Source organism: Macrobrachium nipponense, chromosome 33 (genome assembly GCF_015104395.2).
Source record: "Macrobrachium nipponense isolate FS-2020 chromosome 33, ASM1510439v2, whole genome shotgun sequence".
Taxonomy (NCBI): Eukaryota; Metazoa; Arthropoda; class Malacostraca; order Decapoda; family Palaemonidae; genus Macrobrachium; species Macrobrachium nipponense.
Window position 1 is genome coordinate 43,539,099 of NC_087219.1, and position 23,894 is coordinate 43,562,992.

Genomic DNA, 23,894 nt, shown 5'->3' on the forward strand with positions numbered 1-23,894 from the left:
TGAGGGACATTGATCATTTAAATTGGAGTGAGTATGAGCTGATTTTAAAAAGTAACTGGCTGTATGAAATAGATTTTGGAATCTACCATTGTCAGTAAAACTGAGAATAAGAAATTGTCAGGAGGACAGAGATAATCAGATCTCATCTAGATAATCTTAAGACCCACTCCTAGGCAAGTGTTTCAGTGGATAAGCCTTCCAGACTTTTAGACACAGGTGGGAGCCAATACGGTTAAAGACAATAGATTGACTCCTTTCATCATAGGACAACTGTCATTTCCAATCCCATTCATGTTGTTATTCTACACTTGCATATTTCATATACTAAATATCCTTGTCACTTCAGTGATCCAAGTACTGTCAACTGAAATAACTCATTTTACTGTGCTAATAGTATTTTTATGGGTCTTTTAAACTATAATAAGAGAGACAATCAATGCTTAAATGTTTCAACAAGCAGGGTTCAAGCCTAAATCGGCTTACAGAAGCTTAGCTTATACTTGAATCTACTTGATAAGCCTAATGATTCTATTCTTGAATTTGCTTCTATAATTTCAGCTTTTGCTTCAAAACGCCTTAACATCATCTTCATTTTTTATTCCTTTGGTTTATTCCATTTTTTCCTGTCACACCCCCCTCCCCCCAAAAAAAGGCAAGTCTTTTCCCCTTATCCATCACCTGCTTCTTTCAACCACATGTCCCAGAACAATCAGAATTTTGTTTTCCTTTTAGTCTATGTTAATGTAAGGCTTCAAACTGATTGCACCTATTACAACACATTACATACCTGATCTCCCTTTGGTATCTTTCAGAATCTTCTTTGGCCATGTCTTCATAGAGTTTCTTAGTTTCACCAGTCAATTCTTTCCATCTGTTAGCCATTTCCCTTGCCACAAATGCAAAGTCTTTGCCTGGATTTTCTGCCAACACTTAAAATCATAAAGGAGAGAGTCATTAACAAATTACTAATGAAAAGTCAAATAATTTTCACTGAACATAATTTATAAATAACTAACAACAAAATTTAGTATTGTAATCCATGTTCAAATCCTTATACACTACTTTCTATTGAACAACTGACCTAAAACACTATTAAGTGGGAAAACAGTTTGCCTTAATATGCAAAAAACTTAAAAATGTTCTGAAGTTGAAAATTGTTTCAACATTCCAACAATTCTATATGAAAGTCCTATTACTCAGTGTTTGGTGGAATGAAAAGATGCACGTAATGTGCTTGAGTGTGCTGCAGGGTGGGGTTGAAATACCAGGTAAAGCACCCAAAGTGGCATAATGAAGGCAGAATTACACATTCTTCCACTGTCACTTCTTAAAACCTATGGTTAATTTCATCTGTCCTCATATTTTCCATCTGCCCTTTTGCTCTTCCCCTCATCTCTATACAACTGCACTAATGTTTGATTAGCCTGTGCCTCACATCTAACGTAGACTACTTGGACCAACTCTAATATGACTTGGTTACTTGATTGATGTAAGTTAAATGTTTGCTATCTTAGTAAAAAAAAAAAACAAAAAAAAAAAAAAGCAGTGTACTAATTATGCAACACAGTCCCATGGGCTTAGTAACAGGATGTGCAACACAAGCAACTTGACACTATCAATTAGTTGACAGAAATTAACATGTACATTTTCATTCTAATTTCATCTGAAGTTTTGCTACAAGAGTATTTAGTTTTTCTTTATTTTTCACAAATTACCCTAAAATTCTTCATCTTTACTTAATATTACTCATCTGTAGTCATTTCTGCTAAACTACCATGAAAGTTTATCATGATTGTAAAATAAAAATACAAAAAACTTGTTAAGAACTGAAAGCTTTGCCTGCAAGTTGTGAAGTAACCATCATCAATGCTCAGCCTTCAAACATGACATTTTTATGATAAAACTAGGTTTTACATAAACTTACCAAGCTGTTACATAGCTGAAAGCTTCCTACCTCGGCAGTCGTAAATTCAAATTTTGCAGTGCTCCAGCCATCAATAGTGTAGGTGAACAGGACCCACCGATTTTTGAGGCAACCACACCAGTCTCCCTTGGACCTCTGGTATCTTCACCCCAGTGCAGGGAAGCGGGACAGGGATTTTCGTCTAGAAGAACTGGTGGGACGAACAGATACTGCACTAACACTTTTCACTACACGGTTACTTGGAATTTTGTCCACAAAAGCTCTGAATGAAGAACCTAATTCTATTAAAGAATTCACTAAACATGACAATTTGTCGAAAATTGCATTTTTCCTAACTATACAAACCTGAGGTCCTTTAACAATAGGAAGGTGACTAGCGGCAGCTGGGATGGTCGTAAGCTTCGAACAAGAGGAGAACGGTAGTTAACTGCTTGTCCGATCGTGCGCGCGCCTGAGAGGTGAAGAATCACTTTTGCTTTAGGCCCATGCAAAAAGTTGCAGAGTGAGGGGTGGCATGAGGTGGGACTATATGTAAAGGACCTCAGGTTTGTATAGTTAGGAAAAATGCAATTTTCGACAAATTGTCATTTGTTCCGATACGTAATACAAACCCTCGGTCCTTTAACAATAGGAAGACTCACTTATTGGTGGGAGGAATCTGAGTCTTTTTGGTGAACAGACTGGTGTTCGTCCAACCCTGGAGTGCCTCCCTGGTCGTAAGAGCAAGAAGAAGAAGAAAAGAAGAAGAAGAAGAAGAAGAAGAAGAAGAAGAAGAAGAAGAAGAAGAAGAAGAGCTGCAATACTCCGAAAAAACGCCGCTGTCGCGGCAGAGGAGGGGAAGTAGCTTGCCCGACTGGCTAGACCTGAGCGAGCCTTCTCGTCCGGAGACGAGAGGCTCTCCTGGTTCAGAACCGAGTCGAGAAGCTCTTATCGCGGCAAGCCCACCGTCAGTCTGGTTCCCTACTCAGGCTCGAGAACGACTTGAGCCGTGGAGCGGCGATCCTCTCCCCAGGTCGTTGTGCTGACGAATCAGTGCAATAACTTGGGCAAAGTTACTCTGAATCTCGGAAGTTACAGCGTCTTGAGGAGTAGGACCGTCCAGTCCCTCCAACAAGAGCAGCTCCCAAGACCCTCCTCCTTCAGAAGAAGGACCAGCAACAGATCCCTGACGGTTGCCTCCAATCACTTGCGCGTACATCCTGGCTGGTCCTAAGACCATACCTGGCACGTGCGGCGTCGTGATGGGATCGTGAGCGGCGCATCTCTCACGATCACTCCTATATACCTCGCTCTTCCCGGCGTATGCCAAGGAAGTTGAAGGTATCGGAGAGACAGACCTGACGCTACCCCCTCCCCCCCCTGACGGTCGCCTCCAATCACTTGCGCGTACGTCCTGGCTGGTCCTAAGACCATACGTGGCACGTGCGGCGTCGTGACGGGATCGTGAGCGGCGCACCTCTCACGATCACTCCTAGCTACCTCGCTCTTCCCGGCGTACCCTGAGGAAGTTTGAGGTAGTGGAGAGACAGACCTGACGCTCCCCCCCCCCGCGCGCTCGCTGGCAGGACCAGCGTACGTGGGGGGCTGCAGCTGATCACCAACCCGCGGTGGGGATCGATCTGCAGGCCTGGCCGTGCCGCTTACCTGTGGCGAGCGGCTCCTCGACTGAGCACGTCGACCCCGGTCCCGTGCGTCAGACGAACTGCTGCTGGTCGCCCTATCCGCGCGGTCCCTGTGGGAGCGGCGGTCAGGTGACTTGCAGAGCTCGTTTTCGCGGTGAGACCGGTGAGCGTCCTCAAGGCGCGTCAAACCACTGGTACCAGCCAAGGCTGGTACCGATGGTCGGGGGGACCTATTCCCAGCCTCAGCCCGTGGCTGGTCAGAGACCGTCACGTCTACCAGGGTTACCAGCTGGTCGCTGCGAGAGCGGTCGCTGGCCTGGCGAGAGTCACATGAGCGGCTCTCACCAGCTTCTGCTCTGTGCCGCGGTCCTGGCACCGAGCGAACTCTGGCGCCAAAATATGACAATTTGTCGAAAATTGCATTTTTCCTAACTATACAAACCTGAGGTCCTTTAACAATAGGAAGGTAACTAGCGGCAGCTGGGACGGTCGTAAGCTTCGAACAAGGGGAGAACGGTAGTTAACTGCTTGTCCGATCGTGCGCGCGCCCGCGCGCCCGAGAGGTGAAGAATCACTTTTGCTTTAGGCCCATGCAAAAAGTTGCAGAGTGAGGGGTGGCATGAGGTGGGACTATATGTAAAGGACCTCAGGTTTGTATAGTTAGGAAAAATGCAATTTTCGACAAATTGTCATTTGTTCCGATACGTAATACAAACCCTCGGTCCTTTAACAATAGGAAGACTCACTTCTTGGTGGGAGGAATCTGAGTCTTTTGGTGAACAGACTGGTGTTCGTCCAACCCTGGAGTGCCTCCCTGGTCGTAAGAGCAAGGGAGGGATCCAAACCTCTGTCCGATTGATCGGGGTGTGCACCGCAGGATCAATGGTCAGACCTCTGGGCCAAGTACTAAGAGAGAGGCAAGCGTATCTCTTCGTACCAGCAAGCAAGAACTTGTTCCTGTTGCAAGAGACAATCATAAAATGATGGGTTGTCTCAAGTTGGCATCCACTTCCTCCCCCTTGGTTGGAGGCGTTGGGTGGATAATTTACTCCTATCCCTACTGAAAGGGATAGGATGGTGCTCTATTGAGTAGCTCACCTGCATCTCGTCCTTACCCAGCAGGGTGACGACCGTGTCCCTCTACCCAGAGGTAGAGGGAAGAAAAAGATGGGAAGAGGAGCCAGTCACACTCTCATTCCTCATCCATTCTTACGGTCACACCAGGACTCGATGCTGTTCAGCCTGCGAGGGTCTGGGTTAACTACACAACGTGTTGAGCAACCACCACGGTTCCCAAGGAAAAAGATCCAAGGAACTGTGGGCAATATCCCGAAGGTAGAAGGAGGTGCATGCGGTCCGGTTGGACCAGGCGCCTGCCTTCATTACCTGCGTCACGGAGAAGTTCTTGCGGAACGCGAGAGAATGATGAAGAGGCGTCCACACTCATCCTGGGTGTCGAGTTTCTTCAGACAGCTCCGTCGCGCCTTCACAGGACAAAGCAGCATAGTCTTCGTATCGGAGGCGGTGAAGTCCATTAGGGAGGGTATTGTGAAGGACTCGAACCAATCGTCAGATACCGAAGGGTTCTGAGTCTTCGCTACGAAGATCGGTACGAAATCGAGCGTCACAAATCCCCATCCCTTTGTGCTTGACTTCTCAAGAGAAGTCATGCAGTTACCTAAGACGAAAAGAAGGGGATAGTCGTATGACCTATCCCTCTTCTCGACTTTGGTTATGTACAGTACTCATACTGACAAGCTATTAAGACGAAGTAATGATTGCTCTGGAACAACCGAACTAAGTCCACAGCATAGTTCGTAACTGACTCGGGCGCTCTGACAGCTGCCGACTGACTGGTTCGGAATCAGTAGAGGCAAGTTGTCCAAGCATCCGGGTAAGTCACGTGACCTTCGCCCTTTAAAGAGTTATGCTGAGAGACCAAACAAATAAAATATTTGTTAGTCACCGATGCCGGACGGCGCGGCGATGATTCTCTTAATGCATAAGCTCAAAAGGCGAAAGTCAATTGCCTTCAAAAGACCGAGGTCCCTGATGGCAAGAAAATCTCATAGAGGTTGAATCTCAGCTTAAGGAGAAACAACACTATGTGACGTTGAAGACGAAGGTAGGCAATGAATGCAACCTACGTCTTCCAGCTGAATCGAGAGAAGGAATCTCAAGATTCTAAACCTGTGCTTACAAATGACTGAAAACGCTAACCGCCATTTCATTGCTGTCCGGTGTGCAGTGAAAGCGGGCGTTCTTCAGTAATGAAACACAGGGGAGAGCCGCCTGAAGAACTGCTTCTCATGGGCTGAACGTTTGGAAGTAGAGCTGGCAGGTGTGGGAGTAGGCGATGTCTTTCAATACATCTGCTAATCCGGGGTGAACAATGAACAATTGCACACCTCCGAATACAAGATATTTTGAGGACAAACTCAGATTCCGCAAAAATCATTCGCATTATCGAGATACGATGCAGCAAGAGACTATTACAGAATTCTGTTACCGTGCGGTAAACAGAAAGATGAGAGTCGAATAGATATCTCTGTTTAAAATTCTCGCAATACCGAAGACGATGAATACTAGCGTCACAGCAGTAGATGGTCATTCATGTATGCGAGAATCCCCGTTAATCAGAGACTTAAGTCCGTGATTGTTGGGCAGAGATACGGTTGGTATTCAATCAAAGCAGGTGAGGAAGACATAAACAACCGTAAATCTCAAAGCGGCAGCTGGTACTGAAATGCCTCGGGCAATTCAATACGCAGTAGCTGTCGCTGACTCGTCATCCTGAGTTGCCAAGTAATCCTTTCCACACGAAGGAATGCGTTCGGCTAGAACCACCGAGCATAAAAAGATATGCTCGAGCAATTATATTTATGCGAAACGAATTTCGGTAAATATAAAAGCTTAAATGGTGTTGTTGTGACAACACCATTAGTATATAAAATTGAAACTGGAAACTCCTGGGAGGTTGCAGGCAACCCGAGTTGCAGTTCAATTAGAATACTTTTCGTCTAAGTCGCAATCCGTAGAATAACCAGGATATGCGCCTACCCCTCGGACCATTCAACTGCTTAGCAGAATCATGTCGCGAGGTTAATATACAGTAAGTCCTCGGGTTACGCTGGTCTCGACTTACGATGTTTCGTGGTTACGAACGCGCCCCCATAAAAATATAAAAAATAATATTTTGCGTCGTTCCGTCTTACGCGGTTTAGCGTCGTAAGCAACGTAAACAAACGCGAACTAGTTCCAGGCGCACGGCGGAAGAATACGCTTTGTGGGGGAGAGGACGGCGTCGCTTCGCTACGCTCAGTCCTCGCCCATACGCCATTTTGGTTGTTTACACTGCCTCTCTCTCCCTCGTGTTGTATCGTTTTTGTAACTTTTTGCTCTTTGTTATGGCTCCCAAGCGCAAGGCGGACTCTTCTGATGGTAGTGCATCGAAGAAAAAAAAAAGAAAGGCCATCACCATGGAAATTAAAGTGGACATTATAAAGCGATCTGAGAAGGGAGAAACGCCAACAAACATTGGCCGCTCGCTTGGCCTTAGCCGTTCGACCGTTGCTACCATTATCAAAGATAAAGAGCGCATCGTTGAACATGTGAAAGGATCTGCTCCTATGAAAGCGACAGTGATAACTAAGCAGCGTAGTGGTCTAATAATTGAAATGGAAAGGTTATTGGTGCTTTGGTTGGAAGACCAAAATCAACGGCGTATCCCAGTCAGCCTTATGGTGATTCAGGAGAAGGCGAAAGATTGTTTGAAGCGTTGAAAAAAGAAAAGGGGGAGGGAAGTGAAAGTGAAGAGTTTGTGGCTAGTAGGGGTTTGGTTTATGCGATTTAAGGCTCGGGCCAATTACCATAACCTTAAATTGCAAGGTGAAGCTGCTAGTGGGGATGAGAAAGCAGCGAGTGATTTCCTAAAGCGTTGTCTGAGATAATTAAGGAGGGGGGTTATTCTGCTCAGCAAGTGTTTAACGTAGACGAGACAGGTTTGTTTTGGAAACGTATGCCTAACCGCACTTACATCGCCAAGGAGGAGAAGTCAGCACCCGGTCATAAAGCCAGCAAGGAGAGGCTAAACTTTACTTCTTGGGGTAATGCTGCTGGCGACTTCAAACTGAAGCCCTTGTTGTGTATCAGGCTGAAAATCCAAGGGCACTCAAGGGCATTTGGAAGGGTCAACTACCAGTAATTTGGAAGTCCAACAAGAAGGCATGGTGACACTTGCAGTGTTTGAGGACTGGTTCGTAAACCATTTTGTTCCAAGTGTGGAGCGGTATTGCGCCTCCAAGGGTATCCCCTTTAAGGTGTTGCTAGTGCTGGACAATGCCCCTGGAACACCCTGCCCAGCTGGGAGACTTCAACCTAATGTCAAGGTGGTTTACCTTCCACCTAATACCACGGCCCTTTTACAGCCTATGGACCAAGGAGTGATTGCTTCGTTCAAGGCCTACTACCTACGAAGGACAATTGCTATGGCTTTACAGGCAACTGAAACCAAGAAGGACTTGACTCTGAAGGACTTTTGGAAATCCTACAACATCCTTGATGCTGTAAAGAACATTGCTAATTCCTGGAGGAGGTTTAGCAAACAAACATGAATGGTGTCTGGAAGAAAATTTGTCCTCAATTTGTGAATGATTTCCATGGGTTTGAGGACACAGTTCAGCTAGTTGTCAAGAACGTTGTTGCCCTGAGTAAGGAAATCAATTGGAGATGGAGGTTGATGATGTTACAGAGCTGCTGGAGTCTCATGGCGAGGAGTATCTGCTGAGGACCTGATACAACTGGAGAAGCAGATAATAGAGGAAGAAGAAGAAGCACCCACCCCAGAGCCTAAGGCTTTCACAAGGCAGGACTTGATAAGAGGTTTTGCAGAGTTGCAGCAAGCGTTGTCAACTTTTGAGGCTCAGGATCCCAACTTGGACAGGTTCACTAGGGTTTCCAGAGGCGTCATGGATTTGATGCAGTGTTACAAGGAGATCTTGGATGAAAAGAGGTCGCTCTCTGTTCAGACTAACCTGGAGCAGTATTTTAAGAAGGTAGAGAGGCCTGCAGGAGATCCTGTACCCTCTACCTCAGCTGCCTCTGCTAATCCAGACTCGCCTGCCCCACAATCTCCAGCACCTTCTGAATGTTCTGCTAACCCAGACTCACCTGCCCCAGTATCTCCAGCACCTTCTGTAGGTCTTGTGCCTCACCTAAAGACTCACCTGCCCCAACATCTCCAGTAGTATGTTCTGCCTCACCTCAAGAATCACCTGCCTCAGCATCTCCAGTACTAGTATGTTCTGCCTCACCTCAAGAATCATCTGCCTCAGCATCTCCAGCAACTTCTGGAGGTTCTTTTTCTCTTCACTAACCTCCCCCAGTCTCTCCAGCACCGCAGCTTCCTCTCCAGTGTGCAAGCCAATCAAACTAATAAAGGTAAGGAATTGTTCTCTCGTTGTTATTGATAGGTATTTACATTAAATCATGTGGTATTTTTCAATGTTCCGACTTACGCTGAAAATCGTGTTACGATGCATCGTAAGAACGGATCTACGTCGTAACTCGATGACCCCCTTTGTAGGATTCTGAACAACGATCTCCATCCTAAATTCTTTCCTTCAAGAAAACAAAATAAGGATTGGAGATCGACCACCTTCGGTCTCTATCAAAGAGAGTGAAGAAGTCTTCCTCGAAGGAAAGCTTCAATGGTGAACAGAATACTAAGACGATAGTTCAAGCCAAACTGGATATTCCCGTCCGTTCTTCTCTATTCCAGGTTGGTCGCCTATTGTGAGATAGTCTTCTTTCAGCAGCAGTCTTCTTCCTAATGCTAGAAATTCCAGGAATTCGAGCATAGGCGAGGTTCCCGATTATCGTGTAACATATCGGGGATTCTCGTCTCGCTCACTTTGGACCGTGGTCTCGCCTAAGTGTTTGGAGATCGTAAGAAACTCTAACACTCTGAATGCGCTAGAAATTCCGTAGAATTCTAAGCAGTCTGCGAACCCCCACCGCAATTCGTCAAACGATATCGGCTGGTGGTCCTCTCGATTCCCGTAGAAATCGAGAATGGGGCAGGATCCCTCCTCAACGACCGGGGCTTACGTCAGGTAGGACCCGAAGGTCCCCCCGGTAGCGCAGTCCCCAACGTGGAATCCTACAGAGAAATCTCTGTAGGATCCCTCCCCTTTCCCTCGTAGCCATAAGGAGAGAGGGAATGGGGGAGGAATTGGATACTCGCTCGCCTTCCCAGTGGAACTAGCAGTTGGAGAAGAGTAGGAGCAGCCATCGCCTTGCGGCGATGGCCTCTCAGAGTCTGGGAAAACGTATCGTCAGGAGAAAACGTTTTTCCCGAGGAGGGTTACGAACTCTCACTGTAGGTAAGGGTCTGCCGCCACTGTGAACGTCGTCTGGGTGGGGCTGATCGACACCTAACAGGAGAGAGCCGATACCGTCCTCCGACTCATTCCAGTCCTCGTCGAGGTCGAAACCTCTCAGGAGGACCGAAGGAGTATTTAAATACGGTGTCCGAAGACACGTAGAAACGCCGCTGTCGCAGTAGAGGAGGTGGAAGTAACTTGATCGACCGGCCAGAACTGAGAGAGCCTTCTTGTCCGGAGACGAGAGACTCTGGTTCAAGAGAGAATCGGCAAGCTCCGATCGCGGCAAACCCACCGTCGGTTTGGGTTCCCTCTCGGGCCCCAAAACGACTCGAGCAGAGACATGGGCTCTGCTGGTGGGAGCGGCGATCCTTCCCCCAGGTCGTTGTGCTGACAAATCAGTGCAATAACCTGGGCAAAGTTACTCTGAATCTCGGAAGTTACAGCGTCTTGAGGAGTAGGACCATCCAGTCCCTCCAACAAGAGCAGCTCCCAAGACCCTCCTCCTTCAGAAGAAGGACCAGCAACAGATCCCTGACGGTTGCCTCCAATCACTTGCGCGTACGTCCTGGCTGGTCCTAAGACCATCCTGGCACGTGCGGCGTCGTGACGGGATCGTGAGCGGCGCATCTCTCACGATCACTCCTTTATACCTCGCTCTTCCTGGCGTATGCCGAGGAAGTTGAAGGTATCGGAGAGACAGAACTGACGCTACCCCCTCCCCCCCCTGACGGTCGCCTCCAATCACTTGCGCGTACATCCTGGTTGGTCCTAAGACCATATGTGGTACGTGCGGCGTCGTGACGGGATCGTAAGCGGCGCACCTCTACGATCACTCCTAGCTACCTCGCTCTTCCCGGTGTAGCCCGAGGAAGTTGAAGGTAGTGGAGATACGACCTGACGCTCCCCCCCCCCCCCCCCCCTCACCCCGCCCCTCTGGCAGGACCAGCGTGCGTGGGGGGCTGCAGCCGATCACCAACCCGCGGTGGGGATCGATCTGCAGGCCTGGCCGTGCCGCTCACCTGTGGCGAGCGGCTCGACTGAGCACGTCGACCCCGGTCCCGTGCGTCAGACGAGCTGCTGCTGGTCATCGTATCCGCCCGGTCCCTGTGGGAGCGGCGGTCAGGTGACCTGCAGAGCTCACTTTCGCGGTTATACCTGGAGTGGAGCAGTCCTCCTCGCGGCACGTCAAACCGCTGGTACCAGCCGAGGCTGGTACCGTCGGTCGAGGGGACCTGGGGGACCTCTTCCCAGCCTCAACCCGTGGCCGGTCAGAGACCGTCACGTCCACCCGATGGTACCGGCTGGTTGCTGCGAGAGCGGCCGCTGGCCTGGCGAGAGTCCACCTGAGCGGCTCTCGACGTCTTCTGCTCCGTGCCTCGGTCATGACGCTGAGCGAACTCAGGCGTCTTAACTTTGGCTGCACGGTCACCCGAAGGAGACCGTACACTCGGAACTTCTCGCGGACGAGAAACCGAGCCGGTACCTGGCTTAGCAGCAAGAGCTGCCAAGACCAGGCGAGGGTGTACCAGCGGTAGCCAGCACACCCTTGGTCCCCGTCTTCTTCTTCTTCTCAGAAGGGGAGACGGGCCCCGTTCCCGAAGGAACAGGAGGACCAGCAGAAGAACCCCCCCGTCACACTGGAGTGTGACGAGCCCTTCGAAGTTCCCGAAGGAGTCTCTTAGGGGGAAAAACCCAAAACCCGGTTACCAGCTGGTCGCTGCGAGAGCGGCCGCTGGCCTGGCGAGAGTCACCTGAGCTGTTCTCGCCAGCCTTCTGCTCCGTGCCGTGGTCTTGGCGCCGAGCGAACTCTGGCGCCGAAACTTTGGCTGCACGGTCTCCCGAGGGAGAGCGTACACTCGGGATCTCCCGCGAACGAGAGACCGAGCCGGAACCTGGCGTAGCGGCATCGCCGCTAGCACCAGGCGAGGAAGTACCAGAGCTAACCGATACTCCTCTGGTCCCCGTCTATCTCTTCCTTACGGAAGGGAGACGGGTCCCCGCTCCCGAAGGAGCAGGAGGACCAGCAGAAGGACCCCCCGTCCCACCACCGAGGTGGGACGGGCCCCTTAGAAGAAGGAGACTTCTTAGGGGGGAGAGGCAGCCTTCTTCTTCTTCGGCTTATGGGCCTTAGAAGTCGAAGGGGAAGAGGCAGCAGCAGACGAAGACGAAGATGACACCTTCCTCTTCTTCGTCAGCTCACGCAGGACAGTCGTCAGGTCCTCCATCCAGGCCGGAGTCGGGCCTATTGCCGAAGCAACACGGCCCGACTGCACCTGTCCGGAAGGACCTGGGACTGGGGAAGACACACCATGGGCAGGAACCAGCATGGACAGGCGCAGGAACCCAGGAGCGACAGGAACAGCAACCAGCTCAGGAGCGGCAGGAACAGCGGCAGCGGTAAACACAGAAGGGACAGCCAAGCCCGTAGCGGGAACCACATCAGCGACAGGTACGGCAGGCCCAGCCATCGCCTCGTAGAATCATCGGCAGCCAGCGGGAACCTGGTACTGGCGGCCGGTACAGGGGTGAGACTGCTGGAACAGCGGAAGTCTGGGGCAGGCAACACGAAGAAAACACAGGCGGCGGCGGCATACCCCTCCTCGGTACGGCGGCGACCGGCCCTAGAAGCGGCAGACGGCGTCACCGACACAGCATGGGGAGTGTAGACCAGCGGGGGGAAGCAGCATAAGCGGCCGTGAAGGTTGTAGTGGAGACCGCTCCAAGGTCACCGCCCCAGACCTCGCTAGACGCTGCAGCAGATGGATGCTAGGCACGCCCTGCAGCCGCAGTGGCCCATACCTGTCCAAGGTCGTCTCCCACGGATGTAGCACCTGCGGTAGCACAGACAGATTAGTAAGAGGGGTTCCCTCACGCACGGGGGGGAGACATGCCCCACCCCGAACCGGAACGGAAGGAAGACCCCAAATACAAAATACGAGGAAGCTGAGCGGGGGGGCAGGAAAGAAGACGAAGAATCGGATACCAAGGGAGTCGCGGGAGAGCTTTCCGACGACTTCCTGGCAGACCTTCGCTTCCCCCACCCCCGCACAGCAGTGAAAAGTAATATGAAAATGAAACAGAATACTGCACTTGCGATTCACTTCATAGAACTTAAAGGGGGAAAGATCAATTCCCGGGTAAGAGCGGAAACTTGATCCATAATAATATGATGCTATCATGATTATATATGAAAATGAACAATACTGCACTTGCGATTTCACTTTCACAGCAATAAATCGTAAGGATTAATTCCCGGGTAAGAGCGGAAATTGATCCAAAATTAAATTTGATGCAATTAATAAATGAAAATGAAAAGAAAACTGCATTGCGAATCCACTTTCATTGCATTCTATTCATACAAAATAAGAGGCTCGTGCCGAGCGCAATCAAGCTCTCGGCAACGAACGCACAGGGCAAAAATATAATGAAAAGGAGTACTTACATCTTTCAATTACACACTTTCGCCCAAAATACATGACTCGGCGCGAGTGCGCCCGCCCTCGGCACCGAGACATAATTAAATTCAATTTCATGAAAAGAGCGGAAATCGCCGCCTCTACGGCGATAGCTCCATGTTGATTCATAATTAAGTAATGAAAATGAAAACAGTGTACTTACAGTTCATTTTCAAGATCAAAACAAACCATTAGTAGAAAACACAATATAAACAAGCATACTACGATGAAAACGGGCAGAGAGCGATGACGAACACGTCCTTCACACCCGCGGCCGAAAGCAAAAGTGATTCTTCACCTCTCGGGCGCGCGGGCGCGCGCACGATCGGACAAGCAGTTAACTACCATTCTCCCCTTGTTCGAAGCTTACGACCGTCCCAGCTGCCGCTAGTTACCTTCCTATTGTTAAAGGACCGAGGGTTTGTATTACGTATCGGAACAATTTGGCTATACGCTCTCCCGCGGGAGATCGTATACTCGGAACTTCTCGCGAACGAGAGACCGAGCCGGAACCTGGCGTAGCGGCAGTGCCGCAAACACCAGGCGAGGAAGTACGTGTGGTAGTCGGTACGCCTCTGGTCCCCGTCTTCTTCTTCCTTGTGGAAGAGGAGACGGACCTTGTTCCCGAAAGAGCAGGAGGACCGGCAGAAGAACCCCCCCGTCCCACGGCGTGGAACGAGCCCTTAGAAGTTCCCGAAGGAGTCTTCTTAGGGGGGAAACCCGGGTTACCAGCTGGTCGCTGCGAGAGCGGCCGCTGGCCTGGCGAGAGTCACCTGAGAGGCTCTCACCAGCCTTCTGCTCCGTGCCGCGGTCTTGGCGCCGCGCGAACTCTGGCGCCGAAACTTTGGCTGCACGGTCTCCCGAGGGAGAGTGTACACTCGGGATCTCCTGCGAACGAGAGACCGAGCCGGAACCTGGCGTAGCGGCATCGCCGCTAGCACCAGGCGAGGAAGTACCAGTGCTAACCGATACTCCTCTGGTCCCCGTCTATCTCTTCCTTACGGAAGGGGAGACGGGCCCCGCTCCCGAAGGAGCAGGAGGACCAGCAGAAGAACCCCCCGTCACACCGGAGTGAGACGGGCCCTTCGAAGGTCCCGAAGGAGCCTTCTTAGGGGGGGGGGGGGGGGGGGGGGGGGGGGGAGGCAGCCTTCTTCTTCTTCGGCTTGGAAGCCTTAGAAGTCGAAGGGGGAGAGGCGGCAGCAGACGACGAAGAAGACGACGACGACACCTTCCTCTTCTTCGTCAGCTCTCTCAGGACGGACGTCAGGTCTTCCATCCACGGAGGAGCCGGGCCAATTGCCGAAGCAACACGCCCCGACTGAACCTGTCCGGAAAGACCTGAGTCCGGGGCAGCACTTCCATGACGCGACACGACGTGGGCAGGGGCAGGCACGGCAGGAGCGGCAGGAACATCAACAGCAGGACCAGCACCAGCAGGACCAGCAACAGCAGGACCAGCAACAGCAGGAGCGTCACGCACAGCACGCCTCACAGGAGCGGCGCGAGCGGCTGGGCCAGCAACAACATCAGCGGCAGGTACGGCAGGTCCAGCCATCGCCTCGTAGTCATCGGCAGCCAGCGGGAACCTGGGTACTGGCGGCCGGTCCAGGGGCGAGCTGCTGGAATAGCGGAAGTCTGGGGCAGGCAACAAGAAAACACAGGTGGCGGCGGCATACCCCCCTCGGTACGGCGGCGACCGGCCCTAGTAGCGGCAGACGGCGTCACCGACACAGCATGGGGAGTGTAGACCAGCGGGGGGAAGCAGCATAAGCGGCCGTGGAGGTTGTAGTGTAGACCGTGCCAAGGTCACCGCCCCAGACCTCGCTAGACGCTGCAGCAGATCGTGGATGCTAGGCACGCCCTGCAGCCGCAGTGGTCCATACCTGTCCAAGGTCGTCTCCCACGGATGTAGCACCTGTGGTAGCACAGACAGATTAGTAAGAGGGGTTCCCTCACGCACGGGGGGGAGACATGCCCCACCCCGAACGCAAGGAAGACCCCAAATACAAAATACAATGAGGAAGCTGAGCGGGGGTCAGGAAAGAAGACGAAGAATCGGATACCAAGGGAGTCGCGGGAGAGTTTTCCGACGACTTCCTGGCAGACCTTCGCTTCCTCTACCCACGCACAGCAGTGAAAAGTAATATGAAAATGAAACAGAATACTGCACTTGCGATTCACTTCATAGAACTTAAAGGGGGAAAGATCAATTCCCGGGTAAGAGCAGAAACTTGATCCATAATAATATGTTGCTATCATAAAAAATATATGAAAATGAAACAGAATACTGCACTTGCGATTTCACTTTCACAGAAAATAAATCGTAAGGATCAATTCCCGGGTAAGAGCGGAAATTGATCCAAAATTAAATTTGATGCAATTAATAAATGAAAATGAAAAGAATACTGGATTGCAAAACCACTTTCATGCATTCTATCCATAAAAATAAGAGGCTCGTGCCGAGCGCAATCACGCTCTCGGCAACGAACGCAGAGGGCAAAATATAATGAAAAGAGTACCTACATCTTTCAATTACACACTTTCGCCCAAAATACATGACTCGGCGCGAGCGCGCCCGCCCTCGGCACTGAGACATAATTCAAGGGTATCAATTTCATGAAAAGAGCGGAAATCGCCGCATCTACGGCGATAGCTCCATGTTGGCTCATAATTAAGTAATGAAAATGAAAACAGTGTACTTACAGTTTCATTTTCAAGTCAAACAAACCATTAGTAGAAAACACAATATAAACAAAGCATACGACGATGAAGCGGGCAGAGAGCGATGACGAACACGTCCTTCACACCCGCGGCCGAAAGCAAAAGTGGTTCTTCACCTCTCAGGCGCGCGGGCGCGCGCACGATCGGACAAGCAGTTAACTACCGTTCTCCCCTTGTTCGAAGCTTACGACTGTCCCAGCTGCCGCTAGTTACCTTCCTATTGTTAAAGGACCGAGGGTTTGTATTACGTATCGGAACAAACAAATATTCTGTTGAACTTAGATTCGAGAATGGCAATGGAATTAGGATCAAAGGCATGGGAACCTGGTAAAGGAGTCCAAGGTACAGATGGAGGGCTAAGAATGGGTGATACAGGAGGAGCAGGAGTGGAAGGAAAAGCACTTTCCTCTACCTCTTCAGGTAAAGGAATAGCTTCAAGACTAGCTCTACACTCAGCTCTAAGAGCCACTTTCCTTTCCCTATCTTTGTCTAATTTGTCTGAATGAGACCTACAGACTTTCCAATGGTTATCATCCCACCCTTTACATTATGAGCACATTCTTTAGAATACTCTTACCCAATAAACTTGATACACTTGGTATCAGTATCATAAATCAACTTAAATATCCTGGTCCTACATCCTTCAGTGCAGTACTGCATTCCAGAAGACCTGGAATCTGAATTAATGATGGCAAACGAAAAGCTAATCTCAGCTAATAAGCTAACAGCAAAATATGCTGTTCACAATGAAATACTTCACCAAATTCCTGGAAAATATCCAAAAGATGAAGCAAGGGCTGTATCCAACTACCGAAGTTAACTGGGAGCCAGCAGAAAACGAATTGGGAGGTTCTGCTAATTTGTACCTAACTATCCCGAAAGTGGCCGGGTCTTGTTCACCTACACTAGCATAGCAATGGCAGCGCCACTGCAAATTTTGAATTTTGGACTGCCGAGGTAGGAAGTTTTCAGCTATGTAACTGCTTGATAAGTTACTTACTATGTAAAATACGGTTTCTTTTAAAACTGCTAAATATTCCTCCTAAAGATTTGCATATCAAACTTGATAAAAGTTGAATGATTATTTAGGCTTTGCCTGCACATGACCTACTAATTATTAAGAATCAGAGCTTAGTTTCCTTTACCTGGAAGAAACTAAGGTTTCCAACACCTGTGCATTAATGCTGAAAAGATTTCAAACACCTTCTTACATACCATGTGGTCTAATATCTCTTGAGAAATATATGAAGGAACTTGTTGGTCTTCTAACTGGCTTGTTGTGTATGTATTCGAATGAAGTTGAAGCTAAAGAATTAATTTGCTTCTTCTTTGGAGGAGCAGATGTTACATCTGGAGAAACTAATGACAGTGGTCTCTTTCCTTCCAACTTTTGAATAGAACTTTCACCAACACAGGAATTACTGTTTGGTGGCTTCAGAAGCTGAACAGTCTGAAAATCAACCATCATTAAAAATGTTCTTCATGTAGACAATCCACAATTTTAAAAGTTCAATTAACAAGAATGAAGGACCAGAAAGAATTGAGAATTTCATTACAACAAATCCAACATATTTAGAATTCAGGATCAGCACAAAGACTCCTGTCTAGTTAAATTATTTAATAATAAAACTAATGGAAAATAATAAATATAGATATCATAAAATAAAAAAGCAGTGACCAAAAACGTCTTCAATTTATCATAACAACCTGTATAATACAACTTCTTGAGTGAATAACATTAAGTACTTAACTTTTTTGCACCTAAAGAAGTCAGAGCCTTAATCAACAGTAATGTCATGTATAACCAATTATGGCTTATGACATGGGAGAATTCACTCCAACTTCTTGCCATTAAAATACAAAAATTCTTACTATACCTAAATGCAAGTAATTTCACTTTGAATCTTACCTGAATATTGCAACCATTTACAGGAATTCCTCGGCTCCAATTTCCTGGCTTCACGATGTCCTTATTCATCTCATTTTCAGTCCTAAATTCACTCTGTATTTCTTTCCTAGTTTCAATGTTTTCTTTATTCTGATTGACATTGCTATTTGTACAATTATTTTCATTGCTAAATTCATTTAATATTTCCTTCATACTTTCCATGTTTTCTTTATCCTCATCCACATTTCTACTTTTAGACTGTAATTCTGTGTTATGGGACTTATTTTTTCCTCTCATGTCAACATCATCAATTATATTTTGAGACAGAGGTGCAATCTTGTAAACTGGTATTCCATCACTACCAACTGTAGATATATGAGCCAGGTCATTTCTGTTGTCACAAAGAGAGGCATTCAGAGTTTCATCAAAGACTTCCTTCCCATTTTGTTTGAGGTTTTTGTTTTCTGCATTGGATACTGTTGTTCTTGAATCCTTATCACAGTCAATAATTTCCCTCTCATCCTCTTCACATTTATCATGAGGTGGACTTAGTGCAGTAGTGGTGTTTGCAAAACTTTGATGTGAATCTTTAGATGCTGTCCCCAGACCATACATGTGGCTTTGAACAGTCTCACTGCTAGAGGTATTACTGTTCTGAGGCTTATCAACACAATGAGAATCTCCAGAGCTATGAATAGTACTAAGTGACAAGTTGGGACAAACCTCCAGCATTCTATTTTCAGGGGTACTAGCCATTCTACACCGTTTTTGTTCACCATCATCATTTCCAAAATTTTTCATCAAACTAATTTCCACCTCCCTTTCCATAGTTCTTTTAAGTGGGTTTTCGTCTTTGTCTCTCCCACTTATCACTCTGGGCGCTACACTTACATCTAAAATTCTAACTTCTCTCTGTGGTTCCAACACTGAAGTTTTAAGTGATAAGATATTTCTTTGTGTCTGACTATCAAACTTCTTACAAGCTGTTGAACCAACAGTTACCACATTATTCTGTTCAGTCTTCTTGGACTGGAAGTTATCCACTAAAAATGAGTCATCTTCACAAAAAGTTTCATTCTTGTTATTAGTACCAGGTACCTTAGCAGTAGGTGATACTTGTGTTACACCAGCAAAGGTACATGTTATGTCTCCATGGTCACTGGGTGTTTTATTCTTACTCTTATCTGCTTTTTCCAAAGGCCCATAAAAATCTTCCAAAATTTCTCTCACCATTGCAAGAACAACATCCTGACAAAAAATTAAAAGAATTAGTAAAAAACCCTGATACTGTAAATATTTCCAAGAAACATCTTTAATCTTCCATAATTTACTTTTTTAGACTTCATCATATTTATAGTGACAAAATTAAAACTATAATAAAATAAATTATCATACAATTTTCAGCACAAATATAAAATTTTCAATTTCATAATATGTATCAGAATTAAGATATTTTACCTCAGTCTAAAAGCTGATGCCTTACAAAAACAGAAAAAACTCTAAAAATCCCTTTAGACAAAATATAAGATGCACAAGTCTACAAGGAAAAAGAAAATTTTATCTGAACACATATTTGATGAATAAGCTTATGACCCAAATACAATCTTATTCTGTAATTACAGATTTCTGACATCTCCAAGCGCAAGTTATCTGTTCAATATAAAAAATAGATAAGTTCTTATATCAAATGAACAAGCAAATTGTTCAATAATCCACATACATATGCAAAATGCTGGTCTAACATTGGAGAACTTGCAATATTGGTCACCTACTCCATCCCAATATGTATTGTCACTTGACTCAAACTCTTAACTACTTTACAAACAACTAATTATTAACAAAGCAATATGATGTTTTTATACAAACCTAATTAATATAAAATAACCCCTAGTCTTTTGTGTTTTTATTTCAAAAAATATGGAAAATCATCAAATATGGAAATATCATCCATAAAACCAGGGCTGTTGTAGACTATAACAATGCCATAACTGGCATTCTTTAACTTTTCATTCTGCATAAATAAGAAATACCTCTAGTACTGTGAGTTTAGTGTTACTTCAACCATAAGATCTAATTTATGTCTATCTCCCTCTCCTTAAACTTTATAATGTTTAAGAAAGCAAAATAATATTGTATCTTTACAATACTGCAATTAAAAAAACCCATTGAAATCATTTTTTTTTCTTATTTTTATATGACTCAGAGTCAAATTTCAGTCTATTAACTTCCAAAGTGCCAATAATTTTCATAAAAAATCTATGCAAAACATATCATTATATACAGGCTTATTGTTTTACACATATTTGCAAAAGAATGTGAAAGGGAAGAAATTAATTATAAGGGTGAATGCCCTTCTCCCATCCCCACACTCAATCAATTTCCGGTTGGCAGCAGCAGAAGGAAGTTGGCTGGATGGGTCAGGTATTTTATTTTCAAAGGCTCAAGCAAAGATGCAATGCATTACTACCCTAATACAATTCTTTATGAATTTCAAAAATTTACTTACACTTTTATTTATTCATTTACTTATTTGTCAATTTGTTTGTTTTTCTAATAACTGATATCCTCATTCTTTATTTCCCTTTACCTTCTGTTACTTCTTTAAAATGAATACTATAGTCTTTGGAAGATTGAATTTAAAGTCAATGGCTACTGTGCGCTTTTACCACATGAATAGGATTCATCTTCAGAATATAATAATAATAATAATAATAATAATAATAATAATAATAATAATAATAATGTGGCGCCGTGGCAGAGTGGGTTAAGCCGTCAATTGACTGGTTAAGCAACATTGGGGCTGGTCAGTCGTTGGATGGGTGACTGCTCTCCTCGGCGTTGATTCCTTGGGAAAGGATCTTTACCATAATTTCCTCAGTCTACTGCGCTGTAAATGAGTACCTATTCCTGATGGGGTAGGGTCCAGCTATGGGTTAAATAGCAAAACTCAGCAATGATGGAAAGAAATGAAGGATTAAACGACAACGACGTAAATGGAACCTCTGGCAACAGAGGAGCTTCGTCCGGCAGCCAGGTATTCAGCCCAATTGAAGGGGAAGACAGTCAGGTACTTGGAGGTCGTCATCCAGCAACTGACCACCACAACGACAGTAAACAACAACCAGAGACTGGAGCTACAGAAGCAAACCAGAGGAAGAAATGGACAAGAGAAGAAAATAAGGAAATATGGAGATGCTACATCAGAAGCAACCCGACGGAGAGAGGATATAGAAGAAGGTTGGTCAACATCTGGAATGAGAGGAATAACTCCCCCCAAACAGAGCAGAGGCTGGCAGACCAAGTAAGATAATAATAATAATAATAACAATAATATCGTTTATTTCGGCTCACGGCCATATACAATGAATATACAAAATACACAGTAACATACACAATCTAGATATATGAGACAACATGATAAGAAAAATGAGTAATCGGCACTTATCCACAAAATAACTGAGGTAGCATAAAAGATAGTAATCATAATACTGATAATAACAGTAATAATATTGGTGAGAAAAAAAATGCATTGAGAGTTATAACAGTTAGTGCACAGATTATACAAGTTAAATTTCAACTAGAGACCTTAGGTGGTTACGGTAGTCAGGTCCATAGGGCTAAATACGAAAATTGAATGTAGAAAAAAAAAACTTTAACTTGATAGTAATCACAGTAATAATGAAAAAATGAAATATCAGCAATAAATATAATAATGACAAAATCTGCAGATGACATCTTGCCAATACAGAGATTAAGCCCTTTAGGGGACAAAGGCCTCATTTTCCCATCTTTCCCACAATTTAGATCTTCTTCTTGCTTCACTCCTTAGGATGCTTTATATGAGCGAGTTGCCGCTGTTTCTCACTCGGGTTACCAGATTGGACATTGTTCGCCCTACAATGATTTTTAAATTGTCCAGGTGGTTTTGGAAAGGGAAATGACACACGGCAATGAATTACAAGAAGACGAACTGATGCTACAGAAGACGACAGGGATGATGAGGTATCAAACAATGACAGACAAAGAAACACCGTCGAAGTAACAGACAGGACGGAATGGGTAGAAAAGATCAGACAATGGATGAAGCCAGATACAGAGAGAACAAGATCCCCTCCATGAAAGCCTACAACACCAAGAAATTAAGGGAGAAAACAAGTGAAGTCAATGAAATAATGAGACTAATACACACCACCAATATCACAGAAACAAATAACTTGACATACGCAGGACCAAGATTAGTAGCAGAACTGATGGGGATACGAACACCAACACCACCAGCACAACCAACCCAACAGAAACCAAAACAGCAACCGCCTTGGAAAAGGCGCCTGGAAAAGCAAATCATGGTGATAAGATCGGACTTGAGTAAACCGAAAGAGATGGCAGAAAAAAGGCTAAGAAGCAAGAAAACAAGGGAGGAACTGAACGAGAAATACAAAGTACAGGAGAGGGGACTAAACAACCCAATAGAAGATGTAAAACAGAGGCTTAAGGCCAAAGCACATAAGATCCAACGGTACATGAACAGGAATAAGGGATACCAACAGAACAAACTATTCAGAACCAACCAGAAAAGACTATACAGCCAACTAAGAGGGGAAGACCACCACCAAGAAATTCCTGAAGCTGAACCAAGTAAGAGACTCTGAGAAAACATCTGGAGCAATCCGGTATCACACAACAAACATGCAACATGGCTCCAGGAAGTCAAGGCTGAAGAAACAGGGAGAATAAAACAAAGATTCACTGACATCACAACAGACACAGTCAGACACCAACTAAAGAAAATGCCCAACTGGAAAGCCCCAGGTCCCGATGAAGTCCATGGATGCTGGCTCAAAAACTTCAAGGCCCTACACCCAAGAATAGCAGAACAACTCCAGCATTGTATCACAAATCACCATGCGCCCAAATGGATGACCACAGGAAGAACATCCTTTGTCCAGAAAGACAAGAGTAAGGGAAATATAGCCAGTAACTACAGGCCTATCACCTGCCTACCAACAACGTGGAAGTTACTAACAGGTATCATCAATGAAAGGCTATAAAACTACCTAGAGGATACAAACACCATCCCCCACCAACAGAAAGGCTGCAGAAGGAAGTGTAGGGGCACAAAAGACCAGCTCCTGATAGACAAAATAGTAATGAAGAACAGTAAGAGAAGAAAAACCAACCTAAGCATGGCATGGATAGACTATAAGAAAGCCTTCGACATGGTACCACATACATGGCTAATAGAATGCCTGAAAATATATGGGGCAGAGGAAAACACCATCAGCTTCCTCAAAAATACAATGCGCAACTGGAATACAATACTTACAAGCTCTGGAATAAGACTAGCAGAGGTTAATATCAGGAGAGGGATGTTCCAGGGCGACTCACTGTCCCCACTACTCTTCGTAGTAACCATGATTCCCATGACAAAAGTACTGCAGAAGATGGATGCTGGGTACCAACTCAAGAAAAAGAGGCAACAGAATTAACCATATGATGTTCATGGACGACATCAAGCTGTATGGTAAGAGCATCAAGGAAATAGATACCCTAATCCAGACTGTAAGGATTGTATCTGGGGACATGAGGATGGAGTTTGGAATAGAAAAATGTGCCATAGTCAACATACAAGAGGGCAAAGTAACAAGGTCTGAAGGGATAAAGCTACCAGATGGGAACAACATCAAACACATAGATGAGTCGGGATACAAATACCTGGGAATAATGGAAGGAGGGGATATAAAACATCAAGAGATGAAGGACACGATCAGGAAAGAATATATGCAGAGACTCAAAGCGATACTCAAGTCAAAACTCAACGCTGGAAATATGATAAAAGCCATAAACACATGGGCAGTGCCAGTGATCAGATACAGCACAGGAATAGTGGAATGGACGAAG

General features: G+C 46.2%; 1 protein-coding gene across 3 annotated transcripts in view; it reads right to left on the reverse strand.

The window, feature by feature from the left end:
• LOC135203129 (PMS1 protein homolog 1-like) overlaps positions 1–23,894 on the reverse strand; it is a 119,162-nt gene that overhangs the window by 44,274 nt on the left and 50,994 nt on the right. For all 3 annotated transcript variants that reach the window (XM_064232775.1, XM_064232773.1, XM_064232774.1), the window contains exons 9-11: positions 18,018–19,244; positions 17,324–17,558; positions 788–929 (exon numbers count right to left, since the gene is read on the reverse strand). In XM_064232775.1, the coding sequence (XP_064088845.1) occupies positions 788–929; positions 17,324–17,558; positions 18,018–19,244 (1,604 nt within the window). The remainder of the gene's footprint in view (positions 1–787; positions 930–17,323; positions 17,559–18,017; positions 19,245–23,894) is intronic.